This window comes from Drosophila simulans, chromosome 2L (genome assembly GCF_016746395.2).
Source record: "Drosophila simulans strain w501 chromosome 2L, Prin_Dsim_3.1, whole genome shotgun sequence".
NCBI lineage: Eukaryota > Metazoa > Arthropoda > Insecta > Diptera > Drosophilidae > Drosophila > Drosophila simulans.
In genome coordinates this window covers 9719722-9741004 of record NC_052520.2, presented here as the reverse complement: position 1 = coordinate 9741004, position 21283 = coordinate 9719722, and the positions used below count along the sequence as shown (strand labels likewise).

At 40.0% G+C, this 21283-nt stretch overlaps 1 protein-coding gene and 1 long non-coding RNA gene across 13 annotated transcripts in view; one reads left to right on the top strand and one right to left on the bottom strand.

Moving 5' to 3' along the window:
• Nucleotides 1–21283, top strand: part of LOC6731680 (acetylcholine receptor subunit alpha-type acr-16) — a 92436-nt gene that overhangs the window by 67273 nt on the left and 3880 nt on the right. For 7 of the 12 annotated variants that reach the window (XM_039298550.2, XM_039298551.2, XM_039298548.2 and 4 more), the window contains exons 6-14: nt 2936–3045; nt 9362–9542; nt 10782–10857; nt 11225–11419; nt 12186–12272; nt 16223–16309; nt 20272–20381; nt 20450–20664; nt 20729–20902. In XM_039298550.2, the coding sequence (XP_039154484.1) occupies nt 2936–3045; nt 9362–9542; nt 10782–10857; nt 11225–11419; nt 12186–12272; nt 16223–16309; nt 20272–20381; nt 20450–20664; nt 20729–20902 (1235 nt within the window). The remainder of the gene's footprint in view (nt 1–2935; nt 3046–9361; nt 9543–10781; nt 10858–11224; nt 11420–12185; nt 12273–16222; nt 16310–20271; nt 20382–20449; nt 20665–20728; nt 20903–21283) is intronic. The other 5 variants (XM_039298553.2, XM_016178558.3, XM_039298555.2 and 2 more) reach the window with 2 other exon arrangements.
• Nucleotides 216–854, bottom strand: LOC120285824. Its single transcript, XR_005545101.1, has 2 exons — nt 762–854; nt 216–690 (listed from the first exon to the last, which is right to left on the bottom strand). It is a non-coding gene; the product is annotated as an uncharacterized LOC120285824 (long non-coding RNA).

Genomic DNA, 21283 nt, shown 5'->3' with positions numbered 1-21283 from the left:
AGTAAGGACTATTTTTTCCGATTCTCTATCTCTTTTCCCCCTCTATCTCTCGTTGAGATTGCGTTGGCTTAGTTCGTGTGTGCGTTAAATTATTTAAACATCATCACTTAAATAAGTACCATTAAATACAAGCTTAAATACTGTAATAAATCGCTTATTTAAATACAAACCCACATACTCACAGACACAGCTAAATATATTAAAAAAAAGATACCTTGATTTCCGACATTTCCTTTTATTCTCTTTGAATTTATAACTTTTCTAACTAGAGATCTACAAAGGCAACTAGTTTTTTTTCTGCAGCGAATAAATCCTTTTTTGACATTTTTATTTAGAACTCAATGCGAGTTGGCTTCTGTTTCTTTTCTACTAAGAGCAACTAAAAATCAAACACATAAACCGAATCGACCAGAAAAACATAACTCTAAGCAGAACCTAACCCGGCACAAAAAAATACACAAGCCACCACACACACACACACATTTGCATGCCAGGAGATCGCATCGTGTAATGAGTCCTATCTGTATCTGTGTTGGTTCGTCCTGCATGCCTTGCATTTACCTTTGTGTGAGTGCTTATCTCGTGTGTGTGTGAGCGTAAAAAGGTGATATATGCCTGCGGAAATGGAGCGGTGTATTTCCGCTATTTTTTCGCACTTTTCCTTTCATTTCCGGTTAGACCCGTCAAGTCCTGTCAATTTACGAAATTAATTAAATTATTTATTTAGCACATGAAGTCGTTTGCAGTGACCGAATACACACCGGCATGGCGTCCAGAAATTTTAGTAATTTCGCAATTGCAATCAAACACAAAATACACATGAAATGCCGCATCTCGCCTGGTGCATTCGCCAATCGGCAATATTTCAGTATTTATGATTGATGCATGGTCGAATCGAGGCGTTTATAAACTGTCGGTACTAGCCATTTGAGTGGTGTGTTCGAATGTGTGTCAATTCGCCACTCGCAACCGCAGACAAGCAGCTGGAATTCAAAATGCCAGTCCTTCCAGCTGTCGATAATGCCAGTCAACCGATTGTTGTTCTGCTCGACGGCCCAATTATGCCGTCAAATAGCAATTAAAAGCGGCAAATGAACGCAAAGGCCAACAGGAACAAAAGCGCGACCAGAAAATGGCCCAACAAAATCGATGACTATCAAACACTTTTTGTGGGCGGAGCAGCACTGCATTCTAAGCTTAAATTGCTTGATAGGGATATGGTTTATTATTTCATGTCAATTTAGGAATGGATTTTTATATACTCAAGCTATTAATTAAAAACTGAAGCTAATAAATAAATTAATGTTGCAATAATGAAGGAGTTCTGTAATACCCATTTTGTATTAGTAATTCCATTAAAAAAAGAGGTGCTTTACCTTAAATTTTCTACCAACTTAGTGACAGTGTCATAAACTCCCTATAGCTAAAACACTTCAACCAAATGGTAATAGTTAATTTCAAACTAAAACTTGCCATAAGAGGATTGGATTTAGACCCCAGCGTTTAGCCACGCATCACTGAATGTGAGCTTCGCGGTAACTATTTCGCAAAATAATTGCCTCACTCGCGCATCAAAATCTGTGTCCTTCCGCCGGCGCACAAAGTGGTGAAATGTTTTTAGGAGCACGGAGCACATCCTTGCCACCTGCGAATGGGATGCCTGGAAACGAGGCATCTGTTTTTACAGCTGCCATAAAAACCGCACACAATAAAGTTGAAACAGTTTTAAAGCAGATGCAGATAGCACATACGTAGGCAGCTACTGTTACAATTTAATGCAGCACACGGGGAGTCATGGCATTTAATTAAAATTTTGTGATTTAAAAAGGGCTGTGCTGCTTTTCTGTTTTTCCTGCTCCTTCCCCGCACTGAGACGTCGGTCCGAGGGGTCGTCGAGGACAATTGCTTGCTCTAAAAATGCCACAAATGTGTTAAATTATAAACATAACAGCGGCAACAACAGCAATAGGGCCAACATCAAGCCACGGCAAAGGCGAAACTTAGTAGAGGGGAAACTTTGCCGCTTTTATGACACGAACATGAACCACTTGTAGGAAAGCCACAAAACGTAGCGAGCAGTGGAGATGGGGGAACATCGCAGGACGCGGGACAGAATCGCGTTGCAGGCAACCGCAGAGTGACACAAAGCACTGAACAACTGTTTGAATACAGACGAAAAAAAATTATAATATTTATATACATTTTTAAGACTATAGTATAGATCTGCAACATATGTCTTTATTTAGAACTATTATTATTACTCTACTAAATATTCAGCTTTTCAACACTAGAAAACACAGACATAGGTTTCTCAGTTTCTTATTTCTATCACTTTTTTATCGCTGTGCATCAATGAACAGGATCAGAAAAGAGCAAACGAGGAACGTTGATAAAACTTGTCTCATGTGCGGTTCCGTCGACGGGTGGCAGTGCAGGGGGGTTGACTTAGCCAGAAATTGTTGTCAAGTTGCACATTGTTGTATAATGCAGCAACTATGTGTGCCTGTGTGTGTAATACCCCCTGTGTGTGAGCGTACGTGACGCTGTGCGAGTGTGTGCGTACGTTGGCATGCTTTCGAGAGCAACAGCTTGCCAATCAGTTAGCAGAGTCGACCATCTTTTAGTCTTAGTCCTAGTCCTAGTGCGTATGGTAGTAGTAGTAGTTGCATGTGTGTATGTTTGTACGTATGTGCATGTGCTCAGCAGTTGAGTAGATTTCATTTCAGAGTCCTTGCTTTTCCTCCAACTTACTTTTCATTCTATACCGCCCAAAATGAACATAGCCAAAGATATCCGTTTTCTTTTCCAAACATCACGTCGCATTTTTGTTTGAATTTTTAGTCGTTTTATTTGATAGCAATACATATATGTATATTGAAACCACTTGAGACCCCGAGCAATCTATATTAAAACTAATAAAAAACTGTCAACGCAGGAGTGGAACGACTACAATCTGCGCTGGAATGAAACGGAATACGGCGGGGTCAAGGATCTGCGAATCACGCCCAACAAGCTGTGGAAGCCCGACGTGCTCATGTACAACAGGTAAGTGATCTGTGTCCACTCCGGCCGGACTCGATGTACCCGTAACCGAATAGAAAGGCTATCGCAGCCCAAGATGAACCAAAGAAACTAATCTGAGAATCAGTATAAAAGTGTTTGCGCAATACATAATCAGCTACATAGAGCTATCTTAAGTCTAGGCATAGGATCGTATAGACCCAATATATATAATCCAATCACTGTAATACTCAAACAATGGTAAGTTAGGCTGACCAAAGTAAAAACCCACAACCATCGGAGATGAAGTTCCCAAAGACATTTTGTTATCGTTTCGTTTTGCGTTCAATTATAGCTATAGTTAAACTTAGTAAATACGTATTACGTAGTTGCACTTTAGTTTGATTTAAATAGATTACTAGCTAACCATTAGAGTTTTGATATCTTGAAGGATCTGTTGAATAGGTTTCCAGATAGAGATACAAAACTCCATCTGAGGACTGTACTTTCAACAAAGCCAGCGAAGTTTTTGTTGCCTCTTAGTTTATAATATCGTTTGTATGGTTCGATTTGAGTTGGTTTTCTAATTGAAAACCATAATCCCCAGCATATTTAATACGTTTGCATACACTTTAGTTATGTATGACCCCATGTCCATATTCATAATTATATAACTATTATTATTATCGCATTATAACCCACTCGCTATTGTTTGTGTGTCTATATATATGTAAACAGTAATAGAACAGTATGAAAAAAAAAGAAACAAATACGAAAATCGAAGTAAGCCGCAAATCAAACATGAAATTGTGTTTTTGATTCGGTGGCTAAATCGACTTTTCCCACCCGTATAATTACGATATTTGTGTTTCGATGTTATCCACTTATGATTTGCTTTCAATGTTTACGTTTCGAAAAGTGACTTAACCAAAAAATAAGGAAAAAAAAGAAAAACAGAATAATTTCCATTTGTTTACTTCAATAAGAGTAGTTTACACGCAGTGGTTGTCTAGTGGGACTGTACATTGTCAGCTTGCCGTTGATGTGGGCCTCACATTGTAATTGGATTCGTAATGCTAACCGAACGTTGTATAACACATGAAATGCCTGAATTATCCAGCATTAACTAAACCAAAACATCAAGCCATAAAAGCGAACTAAACCAAATGCGAAGTAACCGCAAAACAAGCTAAATAATCGCCCAGACTAAACTCCAGACAATTAAACCTTAACTTTAACATTGTTTAACCAGAATATTGCGCAAGTATTTTGTTCGAAACAGCCCGGTTCAAATTCCTCGAGGTATCGAGGACAGCGGTCTGTGGTCTGCTTTCCAGGAGTCAAGGACTCACACCTTTGCGTAGACTCCACCTTAACTCGAGCTCAAGTCAAAGTCCTCTCGCTCCATTTCCGAAAGACAATAACCACCTCAGAGATTGTTCAACAATATGCTGGTGTAATATTTCTGGTTAGACGTTCAGTACTTGAATTTATTTGGCCGACAACAAATACTGTAAAGCATTAATTAAAACCGAAAATGGAGAAAAATGTTTTTTGTCATACTCATACGTAGCTTGCAAAAAACAAAACCAGAAACCATCCAGACCATCACAAAAAAGGCAAAATAGATTTTCAAGTATTGTGCATGAGAAATCAAATCCCTCTTACTAAACAAAAGACTAAATAAAGCCGCATAAAAATAAAACCAAATGCAAAAAATATATTTAACCTAAATCCCCACCTCATCCCACAACTAAAACAGCTGTGCGTTCCAGCCAGGTGGCGAAGAGAACCTTCACTTTGTCTGGACACCAGCTGCCCACCACCCAACACCAACTAACCCACCCACATTCCATACACACACACACATACACAAAAGACTTCACAACAAACACGATTAAATTAAATGTTAAAAGTATCTAAATAGAGAGTCCATCCCATATTAATCTACATATAAGCTAAAGCTAATTACATGCTCCTAACTCGAAAACTTAGCTAGGCTAGCTAAGCAAACCAATCAAGTTAATATTAAACCGAAGCACCAACAGATATTTTCCACCACAAAATATATATATATATATATCGATCGTGTCATCTCAGCATTTCAAACTAACAAAAATCATGGCATATCAAGAAAACATTATTATAAACTAAAAACTCTCGGATGACCGAGATTACGATGCACCTTCCAGTATAATAAATTATATTGCACATTTGAAAGCATTTAATACGTATATAAATAAAATTTAAATATCAGCTTTTAATTGAGAGAACTTCAAATTGAATACATTCTTCTTTTGGATTAAAAAAGACTTGTCTGAAACTTTTTCGTTCCAATGAAATAACATTTTTAAGAAGCTTATATAAGTTCAAGGCTTTTATCGATAATTGTTATTACAATTTTTAAGGACGTGAAATATTTCGGAAGGCGCATCTGTGTATTTTATAATCCTTAAAGCAAATACCTAAAAGAAAGCCAATCTAATAAATTAATTTGCAATCGCTTTCACTAAATGTTAGTCTATATGTCCAACTAGTTAGTCTAGAAGTGTGAATGTGTGCGTGCCTATTTAAGCATAACATCGGTGGATTTCCACTAGTCCGGTTACTATGTTCACAGTCATGCATTCATCATACGCCCCGTACGCCGGTGCAAAAACATTTCAACAACAATTGCGATGGGAGTTCAAATTACAAATGTTTTTGGTCTCCTAACGAGTGTTAGATGCCCGCATCACTCATTGAAGTGCCTTGAATAATTGCCCTTTCATTTCTCATTTCGCCATTTTCCATTTCCCATTTTCCATTTCCCATTCGGTTGGCTTTTAAAATGTCCGCTTCAGCGAGTCTGTATGTGTGTGTGTGCTCTGCTGTGGCGGTGTGCGAGTGTGTGTGTGTGTGTGCGTACTGCAATCACCAAAGTAATCAATTGTTATCGGTGTGCTATATATCGTTCATCTTAGCTATTTGTTCACTTGTGTATGTTCCTAAACAACAATAAATGATAATAAGCTCATGTTTCTCGGTTCTTGTTCGATGTCCAATTATAATCATCTCTATATACCCACCCCAGCTATTGCTGTATACTTACCCATAACTTTATATCTGTGTTTAATCGTCTAACTACCCACCCACCTATATAACCCACCTATTTATAACCAAATATATACCTATATCTTTTGCCGTCTGTGTGTGTGCGTGTGCATCGATGTGTTAACAGACAGGCGTCGAGGAATCATATGGCATACCCATTAAGTCTGCGTAAGTTAGCCTAAGTACCAGTGTAAGCCCCAAACCGACTGCATGCACCCGATCCCCGCCAGAAACCTCATACATTTTCGGACCACAACTTCGGGGACACCTAATGAAGTAGCAGCTGTGGCTGCAGATGATGATTGCGGTGCTACTTTGTCCTGGGACAAATGACTGCGAAGGAATAACTCTATTTCTCTAGATTTATATCGCATTCAGCGTTTTTCCTTACCCACGGAATTATCTGCCAGATATCCCATATACGAAATGCATTCAGGCCGAGACAAAAAACGGTTTCCATCTCTACCAACTGGTGGAGCCCCTGCTCGTAAGCTAAAAAACTTCATTATGATATTTGCATATTTTTTTTTGGTCAGGTTTTCCTAGCTGCGTTGGGCAAACTTGCACTACTATTGCAGTGAATCCTTTTTTGGTGCACAAGGCGGAAAAAAAAATCATAGAGAGCGAGCCACACAAATCCGTGTCCACCCGGGAGGGCTTAAACATTTTAAGCCATAACTTAAACGTCAAAATTTGTTGCCACATCCCCGTGTGACTAAAAACAACTTAAATGCCACAAGCCCCGAAAGCACAAAAACTGAGAGCCGCAAAAAGCGGACCCATACACGCATTTAGTCCGGCTCCAAACTTGGCTCAAATGAAGACAAACTGCTGCGGAGACTTTGGGCCGGATATAAATGCACCTGGCGGAGTGTCAGCTCGTGGCATTTGCAGAACTAATTGCAATTTATATTTGCCACTGCAGCACCCAGCTTATTTAACCTAATGGCGGAGCAGGTGGGTCCGGCGGTCACACACACACGGTTTACGCTTGATTGACGCACGGGGCGTGTTATTCCCCGGCTGCGAAATGGAATTTACATGTCACCCGAGAGCCGGCGAAACAAAAAAGAGCCCGACGGGAAACAATGAATCAGAACACGTACGCCCAGCTGCAGGTTTAATTTCCATGGCACGCAGCATCCGGCGTTGATTTCGCCGGAAAAAAAGGGCATCGAATCGTTGGCAGGACCAGAGGCCAAGACAAAGGACGAGGCTGGAAATAAAAATCATATTGATTAGCTGACTGCTGGCTGGGGGGATAGTCAGGGGAAATCAGTAGATGGAGCCGAGCGGCCATGGAAGCGGCTGTCAACTTTGTTTGCTAATGAACTTGCCAGGACTTCGTCCAGGATTCGTGTCCCGGCAAGCGATAGAAGGCCCGCCCCCATTGCCCAGGCAGTTTGCAAAGGATTTCTGCCAAATGGGCTCCGACAGACCTTCACTTCGTTTAATTTATTAATTCCTCCCCCCCAAACTCGACTAACATTTGGACCTAATTTGTATGCGTCGCCAGCGCTGCTAATGTGCGGCCATCATTTAGATCAATAGCCAGGCATTCACAGACACGGATATGGATACACAAAAAGTTTCCAAGCTGCTGGCGAGGATTGCTTCTGCCTCATTATTGGGGCGAATCAATCGACTACATCTCCTGCTTTCTGCTTATGCTGATTTCGGTCGCGGATTGAGATTCCTTTCACGGCTGATTAATTGAGATGCTGTACCTTTAACCACCGATGCCAGAAGCTTTCACTCTAATTGCAACATTATCTGTATATTTTTCAAAGCACCACAAGTCGCACAGCAGTTGAAAGTAAGCCGCAGCCCAAAAAGAGAAACAGAAAACTGACAGTGATCCGTGGCCCAAAACCGAATCCGAGTCGGAAGCCACGTCAATATTAATAAGGCCCAGAAAGCGAAAGAAAACGAAAAAAAGCAGGCGAATCTTTCACTTTTGAAATTAAAATGATTTTAAATGCGGGCAAAGTGATGAAGGTTGCGATATCCGAAAAGGATTGACGTGCCAATTAGGTGTGAAAATTTAAATGTGCTGCAGCACCTTCGCTTCTAACAAGTTTGCTTGGTCGGAATGCTCACACCTGGTTGTCATATCAATTAGGTGTGACTCACATATACATTCTCGGTTTGGGTTAAGCGCCACCCAAGCCGCAATCTCTTAAGCCCAAGTGGACCACACATGCGTTTCGGTTTTCAGCTTGACCTGCCGCTAATCAGCGCACAAATACCCCCTAAATGCCACAGCAGTTGCATGTAAGCCTCGTTACTACGGGAAACACGCCCCAACACGCCCTCAGAGTAACCACCCACATCATACAGTATAACCCATCCCAACGTTGGGGCATCATGGGCCCCATGTCATTGCCTCTTTGCGGTGACCGAAAAATGCAAAACAAAATTGTCCACAAAATGTTTACGCAACATTCTCGGCACTCCAGTCGAAATCAGAGCAGTAATTGCATTTTATTGCAGCTTTCGAGGGCAGCAGCAAAGTCAAGAGATACTCATACATAATGCACGCAAATATATACATACATATATATAGTATATATTCACTGATGGGTTTATATCTATAGCATGCTTTGCCCACATTTTTGGAGTATCTGCTTAGGTTCATTTGCATATGCGCATATTGCTACTGACTGGATACTGGATAGTGGCTACAGAGATACAAAGATACGCACATAGCTAGAAAGATATTTGTATCCGGCCAGCCGCAGATTGCCTTTGCCATTTTCCGGTCCTGCTTCAAGTGTTATGTGGCAATAGAAATTCCGTTGGGGTCGACAAGCGCTGTTTGTGATCCATTACAGTAAACACCCCACGAAACAGACCAAAGTGAGCCCCATTAGCTTTAAGTAACATATGTATGTAAGTCTGCCCCCAGTAGAGTTTTGAGAACACATAGACTTTAAGACCACCACACAACCAGAACAACAGCCCACACACAAAATCCCCCAAGAATTCCCAGAATAGATATATATATTCCCCGAAAACTCCCAGCTCTAGTTATCTGGAGCATAGTCCACAGAAAACAAAAAACATTTTTAGTAGTTATGAAACAAGAGAATGACAAACTAAAGCGCAAGTCACATATAACCAAGCAAAAAATCGATCAAAAAGTCACTAAATAATAACAATACAATGGGATAACCGATGAATCGAACTGATTATTAACTTGATAAGCGAATAACAAAGCAATCGATCGAGACAATAATCCATTAAAACAAATTGTACAATAATCTAGCGCGGATGAGGGATTCGATGGCACGTATCACACCAACATTGTGGTCAAACATAACGGCAGTTGTCTGTACGTGCCCCCTGGTATCTTCAAGAGCACATGCAAGATAGACATCACGTGGTTCCCATTTGATGACCAACATTGCGAAATGAAATTCGGTAGTTGGACTTACGATGGAAATCAGGTAAAGTGGCAAACGACAAAATACACAGCAAAAAAACAGCAAACAGTAACTAACAGCAACTAGTTCCAATAGTACAGTGAACGCTGGCTACACTAGGCAACACACCACATAATCCACACGAACACACAAACACCCGAACTTCAACACATTCCAACTCGAGCACGATCACGCTTTTGCCAATCACGAGACTCACGCACGAGGAAGCGCGAGGGAAGTCCAACATGCCGAGAGTTGACTGTAGCCAAAGCAATAAGAAAATATAAAGAGCGTAGGATGATTTAATATGTAGGGTTAGGACGGATTTGTAATTTCGTTTATATGCTTTTCCAAACTTCTATCTATTTCTCTCACCGTCTATCTCTATCCACCCAAACTTTCTTCTAGTTTATCTCATGTCGAACAATTCTTTGCGTTTTTGCGAATTACAAAACCAAAAGATCGCAGTGTTAATAACAACACTGAACTGTAAGAGGTCCTGTGTGTCGGCTGAAATATTCAACTCAGATGTTTGAATATTTTATGCCCACACGCCGACAATAAGCTTAGCTTAAAAAGCAACCGCTCTCAACACTGGTCAGCTTTATTCAGTGTTGAAAAGATCCGGTTGAGTTATTTAAGGAAAGTCTTCCAAAATGGAATCATGTGTGGAAACGGTAGATTCTTTCACCGCAGAGAACTTCTGAAGTTTCAACTATTTTGCATGGTAGCAGGCAAAAACCACGCCCAAATTAATCAGCAACAGGCGAAATTTTGGACGACGTAAAGACTCTTAATGAAAGTCAACAAAGAAAAATATATATTTATACCAAAAGTAAAGGATGTTTTGAAAACGTCTTTGATTTACAGCGCTTTTATTTCCCACGTATTTTGCACCCACAAGAATTTACAAACCAATCTCAAAACAAATGAAAAGAATAAAAATTCTATATTTTGCTCGCTCTCTCTATCTCTCTCTCTCTTTCGTACACCTCGAACACATGCTATATCTGTACATAAATGTTGTTTCAATGTGGCTTATTGTAAAAACTCTTAACAAAATTCAACAACAAACTAAACTCTTAAATGTTCTCTTTCTCCAATTAAAAAAAAATACAAAACTCAAACTCAAAACTCAATGACCAACCTCCAAAAACAAAAAAAAAAACAAAAATGTAAAAATTAATTTGCTAATTGCAAATTGATTTCCATTCCCTGTGAATACCCATGAAAAAACAATACAAAATATTGTTTGAAAATCAGTTGGATTTGGTTTTGAATTCCGAAGATGGAGGGGATCTTTCCGATTTCATAACAAATGGCGAGTGGTACTTGCTTGGTTAGTAAACAAACCTCATTACGCTTATTTCTCTAACTGTTATTTCGTTTGATCGTTGTCATTTGTAAATGTCTTATCAGCATAATCGCAATTGCAAAAGAAACCGCAAAACCTTTTTATTTCACACATTGCTTGCCGAAAAATTGCTTCATAGACCATTATGATTTGCTTAGCTCCTGATTTCTTCGAACTAGTTTTACGATTAAGTGTATGTACATATCTTTGCGATCTCGATCGGAAGTCTAATCTGTAAAAATCTGTTGTACATACCTGTGTCCTTGTGTCTGTATGTGTATCCATGTTCGTGTCTTTGTCTCGTTCCTCGATATCCTTGCCCGAAGCTCACTAATCCAATTTTATCGTTCAGCCATGCCGGGAAAGAAGAATACGATAGTCTACGCCTGCTGCCCAGAACCATATGTCGATATCACCTTTACTATACAAATTCGTCGCCGTACATTATATTATTTTTTCAATTTAATCGTGCCATGTGTGCTAATCTCATCGATGGCCCTACTGGGCTTCACATTGCCGCCGGATTCGGGCGAGAAACTGACGCTGGGTGAGTATGCCAACCGAGTCGCGTTAGTCCAAACACAGAACCACCTCAGAACATATGTACCAATCGATCTGAATTGTATTATTTAACTTTCTAAATGCATTTTGTGAGTTTTTCAGCGGTGATTATCCTCTTCCGAAATTACCAGTTCGAATCCCCATATGCATAGATGTATGAGTTAGTTACAGAGTTAGGTTATCCGGCAGGTCGAGTTAAATCGAGTTAGAGGTCAAGCAGCAAGGGTAGCGAAATGAGGCTAAGCTGGATTTAAATATCAAATAAAGATAAACCCCAAAACCCCTTTTAAAATCTACGTATTCCACGCTGCTTCTAACGATAGTCAGTCTATGCATGTTCTCTGTTCAGTTTTTAATAAAGTATAAATACTCTTAAAAATCAACAAGTGTTTCCTTTTTGAAACTTTATAGAACCAAAATCCACCGCCAGTTTTATATGGTATTTTCAAAAAGATATAAAACGGAAACACTTTTTTTGTGCTTTTAAAATGAACTAAAAGTCCCTGCTGTCCCGTGCAAAGATTAAATAAATACCACCTCTATAAACTCCATGAACCACCCATCCCGATAAAGGAGTTAAACTTAAACCTAATGCCGATGAGTAAAATGTATAACAGTACTTCTAATTTTTCGATAAATACTTACTAATGATAAAACTTATTCCGTAAACTTGATCTTTCAGTTTTCCGATGTGTTTTGCGTTCGACTTTGATTTAAATTGCGTTTTATATTTATTGTATCTCTTGTTGCAGGCGTAACTATACTACTATCATTAACAGTATTTCTAAACCTTGTCGCCGAGTCCATGCCGACAACGTCGGATGCTGTTCCTCTTATAGGTACACACACACGATATTAAAACGCTATAGCTTAAAGTACGGACCGATCGGTCGGACTATCGACCACTACTACCAGTGGCGAGCAGAAAGTCGTGCTGTGCTAATGCTGTTTTTAGTTAATCATTAGTTTTGCTACAGTAGTGCAATGAACTGAGAAACGAAAAAGAAACTAAAACTAAAACCAAAAACCTCTCACGAATACTAACAAATGAAACCGATCAGAAACGAATACGATATACCAATACCAATTAACTTAGCTCTCAACACTTCTGTAACTGTAACTGTTTTCTGTCTCACACCCACACACACACTGTCCCGAAAGCCCGGAAACCCACACTCCGGATATCCGGAACACCTCCACACGAATGAGGAATGATCAATAACTCCTAACTCTCCGTATGTTTGCCATAGATCTGTCCTAATCTTTCTGTAATCTCTGGACTCACACCTCGAGTGCCACCACCGAGCCACTGGATGTTGGATAGACTAGCCACACGAACTATATATGTTAGCCCCGAACACCACTGAATCCACTGCCAACACTGAACAACCACCACAGAACTCAGAACCCTTCCAAGTAACCAAGTACCGTGTGCCATGTAAAGTACTCAAGTCGAGCCCGAGGAACACTTTCTTTCCGTCTTTCATAAGCTTTTCTCTCGCTTCTCCTACTAACCTTAGCTCATGGTCTTGTAAAGTCTTTTGCTATATACTTTTTGATAACTACTCAATCCCCATCTGGTTAATCGGGGTCACGCTCCGCTAGCTTTGACATAATTGGTATACGAACACACGACAATCACCCATCACCACTCCAATCAAAAGCCACAATCACAACTACTGCCACAACAACAGCCCAGCTACAAGTACAAATACAATTAAGAGAGTTTTTCGGTTCGATTTTGCTGTGTTTGCCCAAAAAAATAAAAACAAATAAGGAACGAAAACCGTCCTATATAATCGGTTCCTAAGTTATTATTGTCGTTTTGTTGTTGCTTTGTTTGTTCGATTGTTTGTTGGATTCGTTTGCTTATCTACGTGTGCCTTTAGCTGATCCCTTTGTTTCGATCGTATCGTTTCGTTGGTCTCTTCAGTTCTTAGCCTGCCAACCCCAACCCAATGTTAAAACGAGTATACCCCGATCATCCTGTAAATAAGCTTGTCTTTAGTGTGACCTCGCCTCATCATCACGCTGGGACGAGTCCTCCTACCACACTTTCCCGCCCCAAATCATCCTTACTCTGAAAGCATAGCAGCATTTCAAAAACCGCATCAAAAACGTAGACAGAAATGCAATTAAAGAAAATGTATTTTAAATCTAGCCACAACTGTATATATACACAAATATCTAAAATGAGAAACTCTAAAAAATCCAACGAACCACCTTTTTTCGCTACCAAAAAAAAGTTATAAAAAAATATATATATACAAATAGCTGAAGGAAAACCAAAGCCAAAAGGAAACAGCAAACCAGAAACGAAAACCAACTAACCAACTTACAAAAAAGCCCAACAGCTGAGTTAACCAGTTTCCCATTTTTTTGTTTGGTATTTTTCTTGGTCCGGTCAGACAAAAACATCAACAAACCATAAATGAAACAAGAGTGAAAGTGGTGGAAGGATTGCAGTGTGATTCGGCTCGAGGGCAGGCAGCCGCAGTTGCACTTACACTTATGTCCGGCACTGTTGCTGCTGTCAGTCCTCCGCAATCCCAACGGCCTTCTGGCCCCAAATTCAAATTCAATTGCAATACCCACCACCAGAGAACTCTGAATGCTGCCACGTAGAGTTGATACCCTGATTCCGTAATGCGTTAACCGTGTACAAGTTAGTGTTTAGACAGATAGAGAACCATAGAGGTTTGTATGGCGGTTGAAGCGAGACTTTGATACTTGGCTTGGTAGAGAGGAATAGCTAAGCTAGTTAGGCCAGAGAACCCGAATCACTGGGCACACGAATCAAAGCCGTTACTGTAGAGGCATCGCGGTAGGTATAGCTTTACCAATCAGTTTGTAACCCTAGAGCTGTACAAATGCGCCTCAGGGGCAGTGCAGGGCTGCCCTCGAAACTAAGCATCTATGTTAACCATATGACTATATACCTATAAATATATAAATATATATTTCGACACCGATCACCCACAAAAACCGAACACTGTAAATAGACAACACGATGAACAGACGTAAGTACACCGAACCACAAAAATACAAAAACACCACCGAACCACCAACAATCACTAAAAGAACAACCAGAACTTTTGTCGAACGCAGCAGCATGCAACTCAAAAAAAAAAAAACAAAATGAGGCTAGAAACCGAAAGCAATACGATGCTTAACACCTTCTCAACACTCTGTCTTAACCCTATTTCGCTCTTGCTCCTTCAGTATATATATATATATCAGTTTGCCAATACCCAAATAGCTACTATATCTCTCCATCTTGTTCCGGCAAGAACTATTTGAGCTTGCACCCACTTATTCGCAAGAAACGAATCGAATTCTCACACCAACAACCAACTAACTACCAGCCAACCACCCAACCACCCAGCCACTAACAACACCAAACTAATCTAGTCTTCTTGCTCAACAACCTGGAAATGTATCTATATCTATATTAAAAAAGCAAACACCAGTCATTTGCAACCCGTAAACTCCTGGCATCTAAACCGAACCCTCGAACCACATAGAACCGTAGCGCTAAACGAATCTCCAGATAAACGATAAACCCTAAACGAAACCAAAATCGAAGCAACATTTGAACTTGCATTTATGCAGATCCATTTGATCAGATGGTAGAGTTGCAACTCCACATAATATCGTATCGTTCATGATGTCGAGCCCATCATGCGTTCATATTATGTCATGTATCAATATATTAAACCGTTCCGAAACCGAATCCGAATCCGAATCCGAAACCACCTTCCCAACCTCCAAGGAGGAGCAGCGGCCGAGGGGCATTGGGAAAATGATTTGCATGCGATGTGCGAGTTTTGCCCCTTTATAATGGTCTTCGCTCTCGCTTCCACACTCGTGCCGTCTCTTTCGCCGCGGCACGTAGCAAATTAAATGGGGCGCGCATGTGGGCGTGGCAAATTGGCAACACGTAGCGCAAGTGTAAAGGGGGGGTGCCATCTTGCCATCTTGCCACCTTGAGTCGACTTGGAGTTCAATTTACAAATATTCGCAGGCCAAGAAAAACTTGCGCTACTTTCAAAGTTTTTGCAGTCCCTCCTTTGCTGTACTAATGGGTCAAAGTTGGAAGGATGGTACCATCCCCGCCCCCTAAAAACCACTAAGCTCTTGAAAAGTTGAGTTTACTTTCTTTTTTTTTGCAAAATTAATACTTTGAGATGTTGTGCACATTGTGTGCCCATACTGTCAGTTGTATCTGACGTAAAAGAGGGAATTACTTCAGAGATTCAAGCCAAACACCATCTCATTGGGGTCAACTTTGAAAGAGCTCCCCCAGCTTATTATATATATACATTTATGTACCCACTTCCCCTCCAGGTCCCGGTTTCTGTTGGACCCCGTTTCCGATTTTGAGTTCGCAGCATACTCAGGCATATACTCATATCCACACTCAAGCACACTCCATTCAGAGATCAAGATCAATGAAACCTATAAATGCTAATTCTAAATAGCCAAAGATCCAAAAGTCAATCTCCAATTTGTTCGGCCCGAAAGGCGCTGCGAAAAGAACCCAAACCTCGAACAGATACAAAGACACGGAACCTATACTGCCCCACTACTGAGCCTACATACATATGTACATGTGTAACTAAGTCCAACCAAAGTCCTCGATATGCCTACGAATACACGAAACACAGATACAGATACACTGGAACATACATAAACGTACGCTTTTTGATTTCCATTTTGATTGTGTCATTTGTTTTTGTGTGGTTGTTATTGTATTTTTCAAAACAAAAACGAAATTCTTTTGTTTCAGGAGTTACAATTCTTCTATCGCTCACAGTGTTTCTCAACCTTGTAGCTGAGACATTGCCCCAAGTATCTGATGCAATCCCCTTGTTAGGTAGCGATTGCATTTAAAACATACTTACCAAATGCAAATATATATTCAAATTTGTCAAAACAAAACCAAAGAATAATTAACAAAGTACTTAATATGATTTACACGTACACGCCTAAATATATGTGTATATATAGCCGTATATATACATATATATGTAACTACATATATATATTCATGAATATTATTGTTATTGTTGTTACCTATATATATACATATCTATTACGATTATATTACTCACACACATTGCTAAATTGTTCGCATATATAATCCCCAAACAAACCAAAGCCAAAAAGAAACCAAACCGAATTTAAACTTAAATAAAGTATTAGTCTAACCAACCAACCAAGTCAAACAGTATCCAACTCTAAAGTGACAAAGTTGTTAAATGTTATTTGTGTACGTCGTACTATGTTTACTAATTACAGCAACTTTGCTCAGTACTTACTAACTTAACTTAACTAAACCAAACCAAACTAAACCAAATCAATTCTAATTCTAATTCCAACTCGTTCTCTCTGTCCCACCATATCTTCTGAATCGTTCTGAACTTGAAGTTATAATATCAAATACAATATATATCGAAGCAGTTTCTTAGTTGATCATACTATCTTCTGTTGCCTCTACGTCTCTCTCTGTCTCTCTCTATCACTCTGCCTATATCCTACTATATTCATTTGAACAATCGACAATCTTTTTGGTTTGCTTCTTATTCAAGTCAGCTTAGATTAACAACAAGTCCCCAGCTAGCCAGCAATGAACACAGGTTAGGGCAGTCTTTTAAATGCTATCGTTATCTATATGTACTTCCGATCTATGCTTCCTTCACTTCCGTTTCCACTTTCTCTTCAACTTCTTCCTCAAAGCCTCGTTGAAGTTCGACTTATCGAAAATCGACGATGCCGCAAAAATGATCGATCAAATTCCCTTCAATATATATACTCAATTCCCTGAACTACAGCGACAATGCGTTGATGATGTAATAGATACACTAACTATCCTTTCATTCCAATCCAATTTGCATACACTCAAAAATTCCAATTTAATAATAATCTATTTCATCGATGCGTCGTTTTGGCAAGTTCCTTCTACAAATATTCTACTCGTGCAAAACTAAATAAACGATTATGTATTCAATATATATCCGAACTATATAATATAACTGTTATGTATTGCAGTACACCTTGCTTGTACTCTTTTCGCTTCGTTCAAACCGTCACTCCCTCAATTTCAACCCATATGTAATTACAAAAGATACTTATGAGACAGATTTCAATGCAAGTGAGTTTGGGATAATACTTGTGAAAAGAAATGAAATACTATGCTAAATGATGTCGTCGTTGAAGACACAAGAAATAAATAGAAAGAAATCTATTACAAAAAAAAGAAAGAAAGAAGTTTTATGTCTTGTATTGTATAATTTGACTTTTTTGCTAACAGCTTTGATTTGTGTTTGATTTGGTTCTATCACTCTCACTCTCACCATCACCGCCACCCAACTCACTCGCTCATGAATAGATAATCGAGTTTTGCATTGCTCCACCATCACAGTCACAATAAGAAGATATATTTTTCACCCTCAGTTTGTCCATGATTACTGTCACCATCTTGAAGCTCGTTCTCGTTATCGTTATCGTTATCGCTCGCTCACCCGTCACACAGGAAACTCTCAGTCATGACCACGACCACCCAACCACTAACCACCCAACCACCCACGAACCACCCACAAGAAGCCACCCACACACGCTACTTCAACTATCTTAGCTATTGTCTGTGCCACCCAACCCCACGCAAGTCCCCCGATCACATACGTATATCCAATCCACCCCCACCTTATGCGACCTCACCTTCGATAAACTTTTTGACCCATTTCTCGGAATGATATTTTTTGCTTGAGAACCTTTTGAGAACTCAAACTGCGAACGAAATCTTTTAAATATTAAATTAAATAATGCCTTATAATGTACATATACTCATAAACTGATCGCTCGATTGCACAACTGGTATTGCAAAAATATCATTTCGCTGATATCCGCTTATTGTGTTCGTTTGTTGAAATGGGTCGCGGATTCGTTTGCTTACAGATAACAGATAACCACTGTCCACTTGGAATGCACCCACCATCCCCACCAACAAACAAAGAATTAATCAAATATTTATATGCTTGAAGACCGGGCACTCTTATTCTTGTGTGATAACTTGTGTGTTGTGTTCTCTGCGAGAAGGTTCAGCCAAAAAATATCATTTAATATTAACCCTCTGTGATCGAATTTGATCAAGGACTCGCCTCTGTATCCCCATCCTGTTTTCCTTGAAACCCAATTAGAAACCAATGACACTGGGACCGAACTGCGGGACTGAAGAACCACGGCGATCCACGAGACTTCCTGCACTCGATCCACTTGCACACGGAAACTGACCAAATTTGACCAAATATTTTGCAGGTGTCACTATACTACTGTCGCAAACAGTTTTCTCCCTGCTGGTCGGCAATGTCATAACGAAAACCAGCGAGGCTGTACCGCTCTTAGGTATTCGAACTTTCAATTGACTCGTTTGTAACTTTGAGTTTATCATTTCGAAACAAAAAAAAAAAACTATCAACATCCAATCAAACTAAATTAAAATTCTAGAGCTTTAAAAAAAAAACAACTACCAAAACTCTTCTCTCTTTTAGCTGCTAAATCAAAAACAAATGAATATGAAAACCAAAAACGATTGTACAAAGTACTTATTAGACATAACGAAAGTTTGCGCTAAAAATCAAAAGTGAATCTTGTAAAAACCCAACTAGACCGACTAAAGTAGGTAAACGAATGTTAAGCGATGAAGAGCATGATCCAACTCCAACTGGATAAACACGAGATGCAGATGATGAACAACCAAGAGTATCTTTGGAACCCAAAACCCCAAACCCGAAAACTAACCCGAACCCAACTGAACAACCTCCGCTTCTTTAGACTTTTGGCTGAACCTCTTTGACTCTGCGAGAGACTCCAACTAACACGATAACCACACTCGATTCTATCCCGATTCTTAATCCGACTTTGCGAATGAGGGTGCTATAGCTTCGCTAGTCCACCCGTCCGCAAATCGGAATCGCTATGTACATATTTAATTCTTCGCTTAAGGTAACCGCAATTAGGCGTTGTTCCTCAAACCCAAGTATCAAAAGCCCACTAAAAGCAATGAACTAATGAAACCGATTACTCAATCATAATTACCTATTCAGAGAGCATACAGTAAACTGCAGAAACGCTAAATCAATTGCAAACACATAATCCGTTCGCCGAAGCAATTAAAATATCGATTCCCAGCATTCTCTAGAACAATTTTAAATTAACATACCCCAACACAGAAAACCAATGACCTCCGTCCACAAACAAATTGCTTGCTTTTCTTAGAGTAGAAGGAGCAAGGACAGTAAAGTCTCAAAAATAACATATTGGCATAGCCTAAACTGAGTATTATCAATAAAAAAGATTAAATATTTCAAATAACCAATATTTAGGGATTTTACTGTCCTCTGTTTCAAATTCCTAAGCCATACCAGCGCATGACTCTTAATCAAAACAATTCACACTAAAGTGCATGCAGAGAATGAAACCTAAAAGTATTTAGTAATAATCCAAACGTAGTGGCTTTCACTAGGCATTACTTAGTAGCATCCGCAACGTAAAGTAACGTGCGTAACGTAACGTAGTCACAGCATTGTAACAACACAGTAATTTTGATTACGCTACTTTCTCTAATCGTAAATCTAACCAAAGTCTTTCATGAAATGAAGCTAAACTAAAGTAATGTTGTACTATTTTTGTAAATTATTATTTCGAGCTTCTGTTCTTAGTGTTTTGATGATTTTGAGAGACCCCAGAGCACCACTCTAATATAGGCATTTTCTCTGCTCTCTGTTCACCCCACAAACTGCCATCCGCAAACCCAAACTTCCGCACCTGAATCCTTAGGCACCTACTTCAATTGCATCATGTTCATGGTCGCATCGTCGGTGGTGCTGACAGTAGTGGTGCTCAACTACCACCATCGCACAGCGGACATTCACGAGATGCCACCGTGGGTGAGTCCCCCATCACTTATGCCACTCACTGTTCCCCCGTTTGATTGCCGTACTTCCTCCATAACCAGATCAAGTCCGTTTTCCTACAATGGCTGCCCTGGATCTTGCGAATGGGTCGACCCGGCCGCAAGATCACACGCAAAACAATACTATTAAGCAATCGCATGAAGGAGCTGGAGCTAAAGGAGCGCTCCTCCAAGTCCCTGCTGGCCAATGTCCTCGACATCGACGACGACTTCCGGCACACAATATCTGGCTCCCAGACCGCCATTGGCTCGTCGGCGTAAGTTCTACTCTTAATATCCAAATGTTCCTTATTAAATTGTTGTGAAAATTGAAATCTGCAGCAGCTTCGGTCGGCCCACAACGGTGGAGGAGCACCACACGGCCATCGGCTGCAATCACAAAGATCTTCATCTAATTCTCAAAGAATTGCAATTTATTACGGCGCGGATGCGCAAAGCTGATGACGAAGCGGAATTGATCGGCGATTGGAAGTTCGCGGCAATGGTTGTGGATAGGTAAGAATGTAAAAATGCCCTCGGTTTGTTAAAACAAACATTTAACTATCAGAATGAAGTTACTTTTAGAAATAATATCTGATAGAGCACTGCTTTGTAACTGTTCCAACCACTATACCACTATCCATCCGCACTCAACCACACAGTAATGGACTTTAAGATATGTACTCGCGAATGGGTGTGAATTTATTGAACCAAAACCGGTAGCATTTGACAGGCGCCTGCTGTGCACGTCAAACAATAAGGCCACACGACTTCCGGCGGGATAAACGCACACAGACGCAGTGCCTCACGCACGCATACAACAGCACACACACACACACACACACTCACCCGTGCACGTGGCGCAAATATTGAAAGATGGCCGACTGCCGGCCGCCA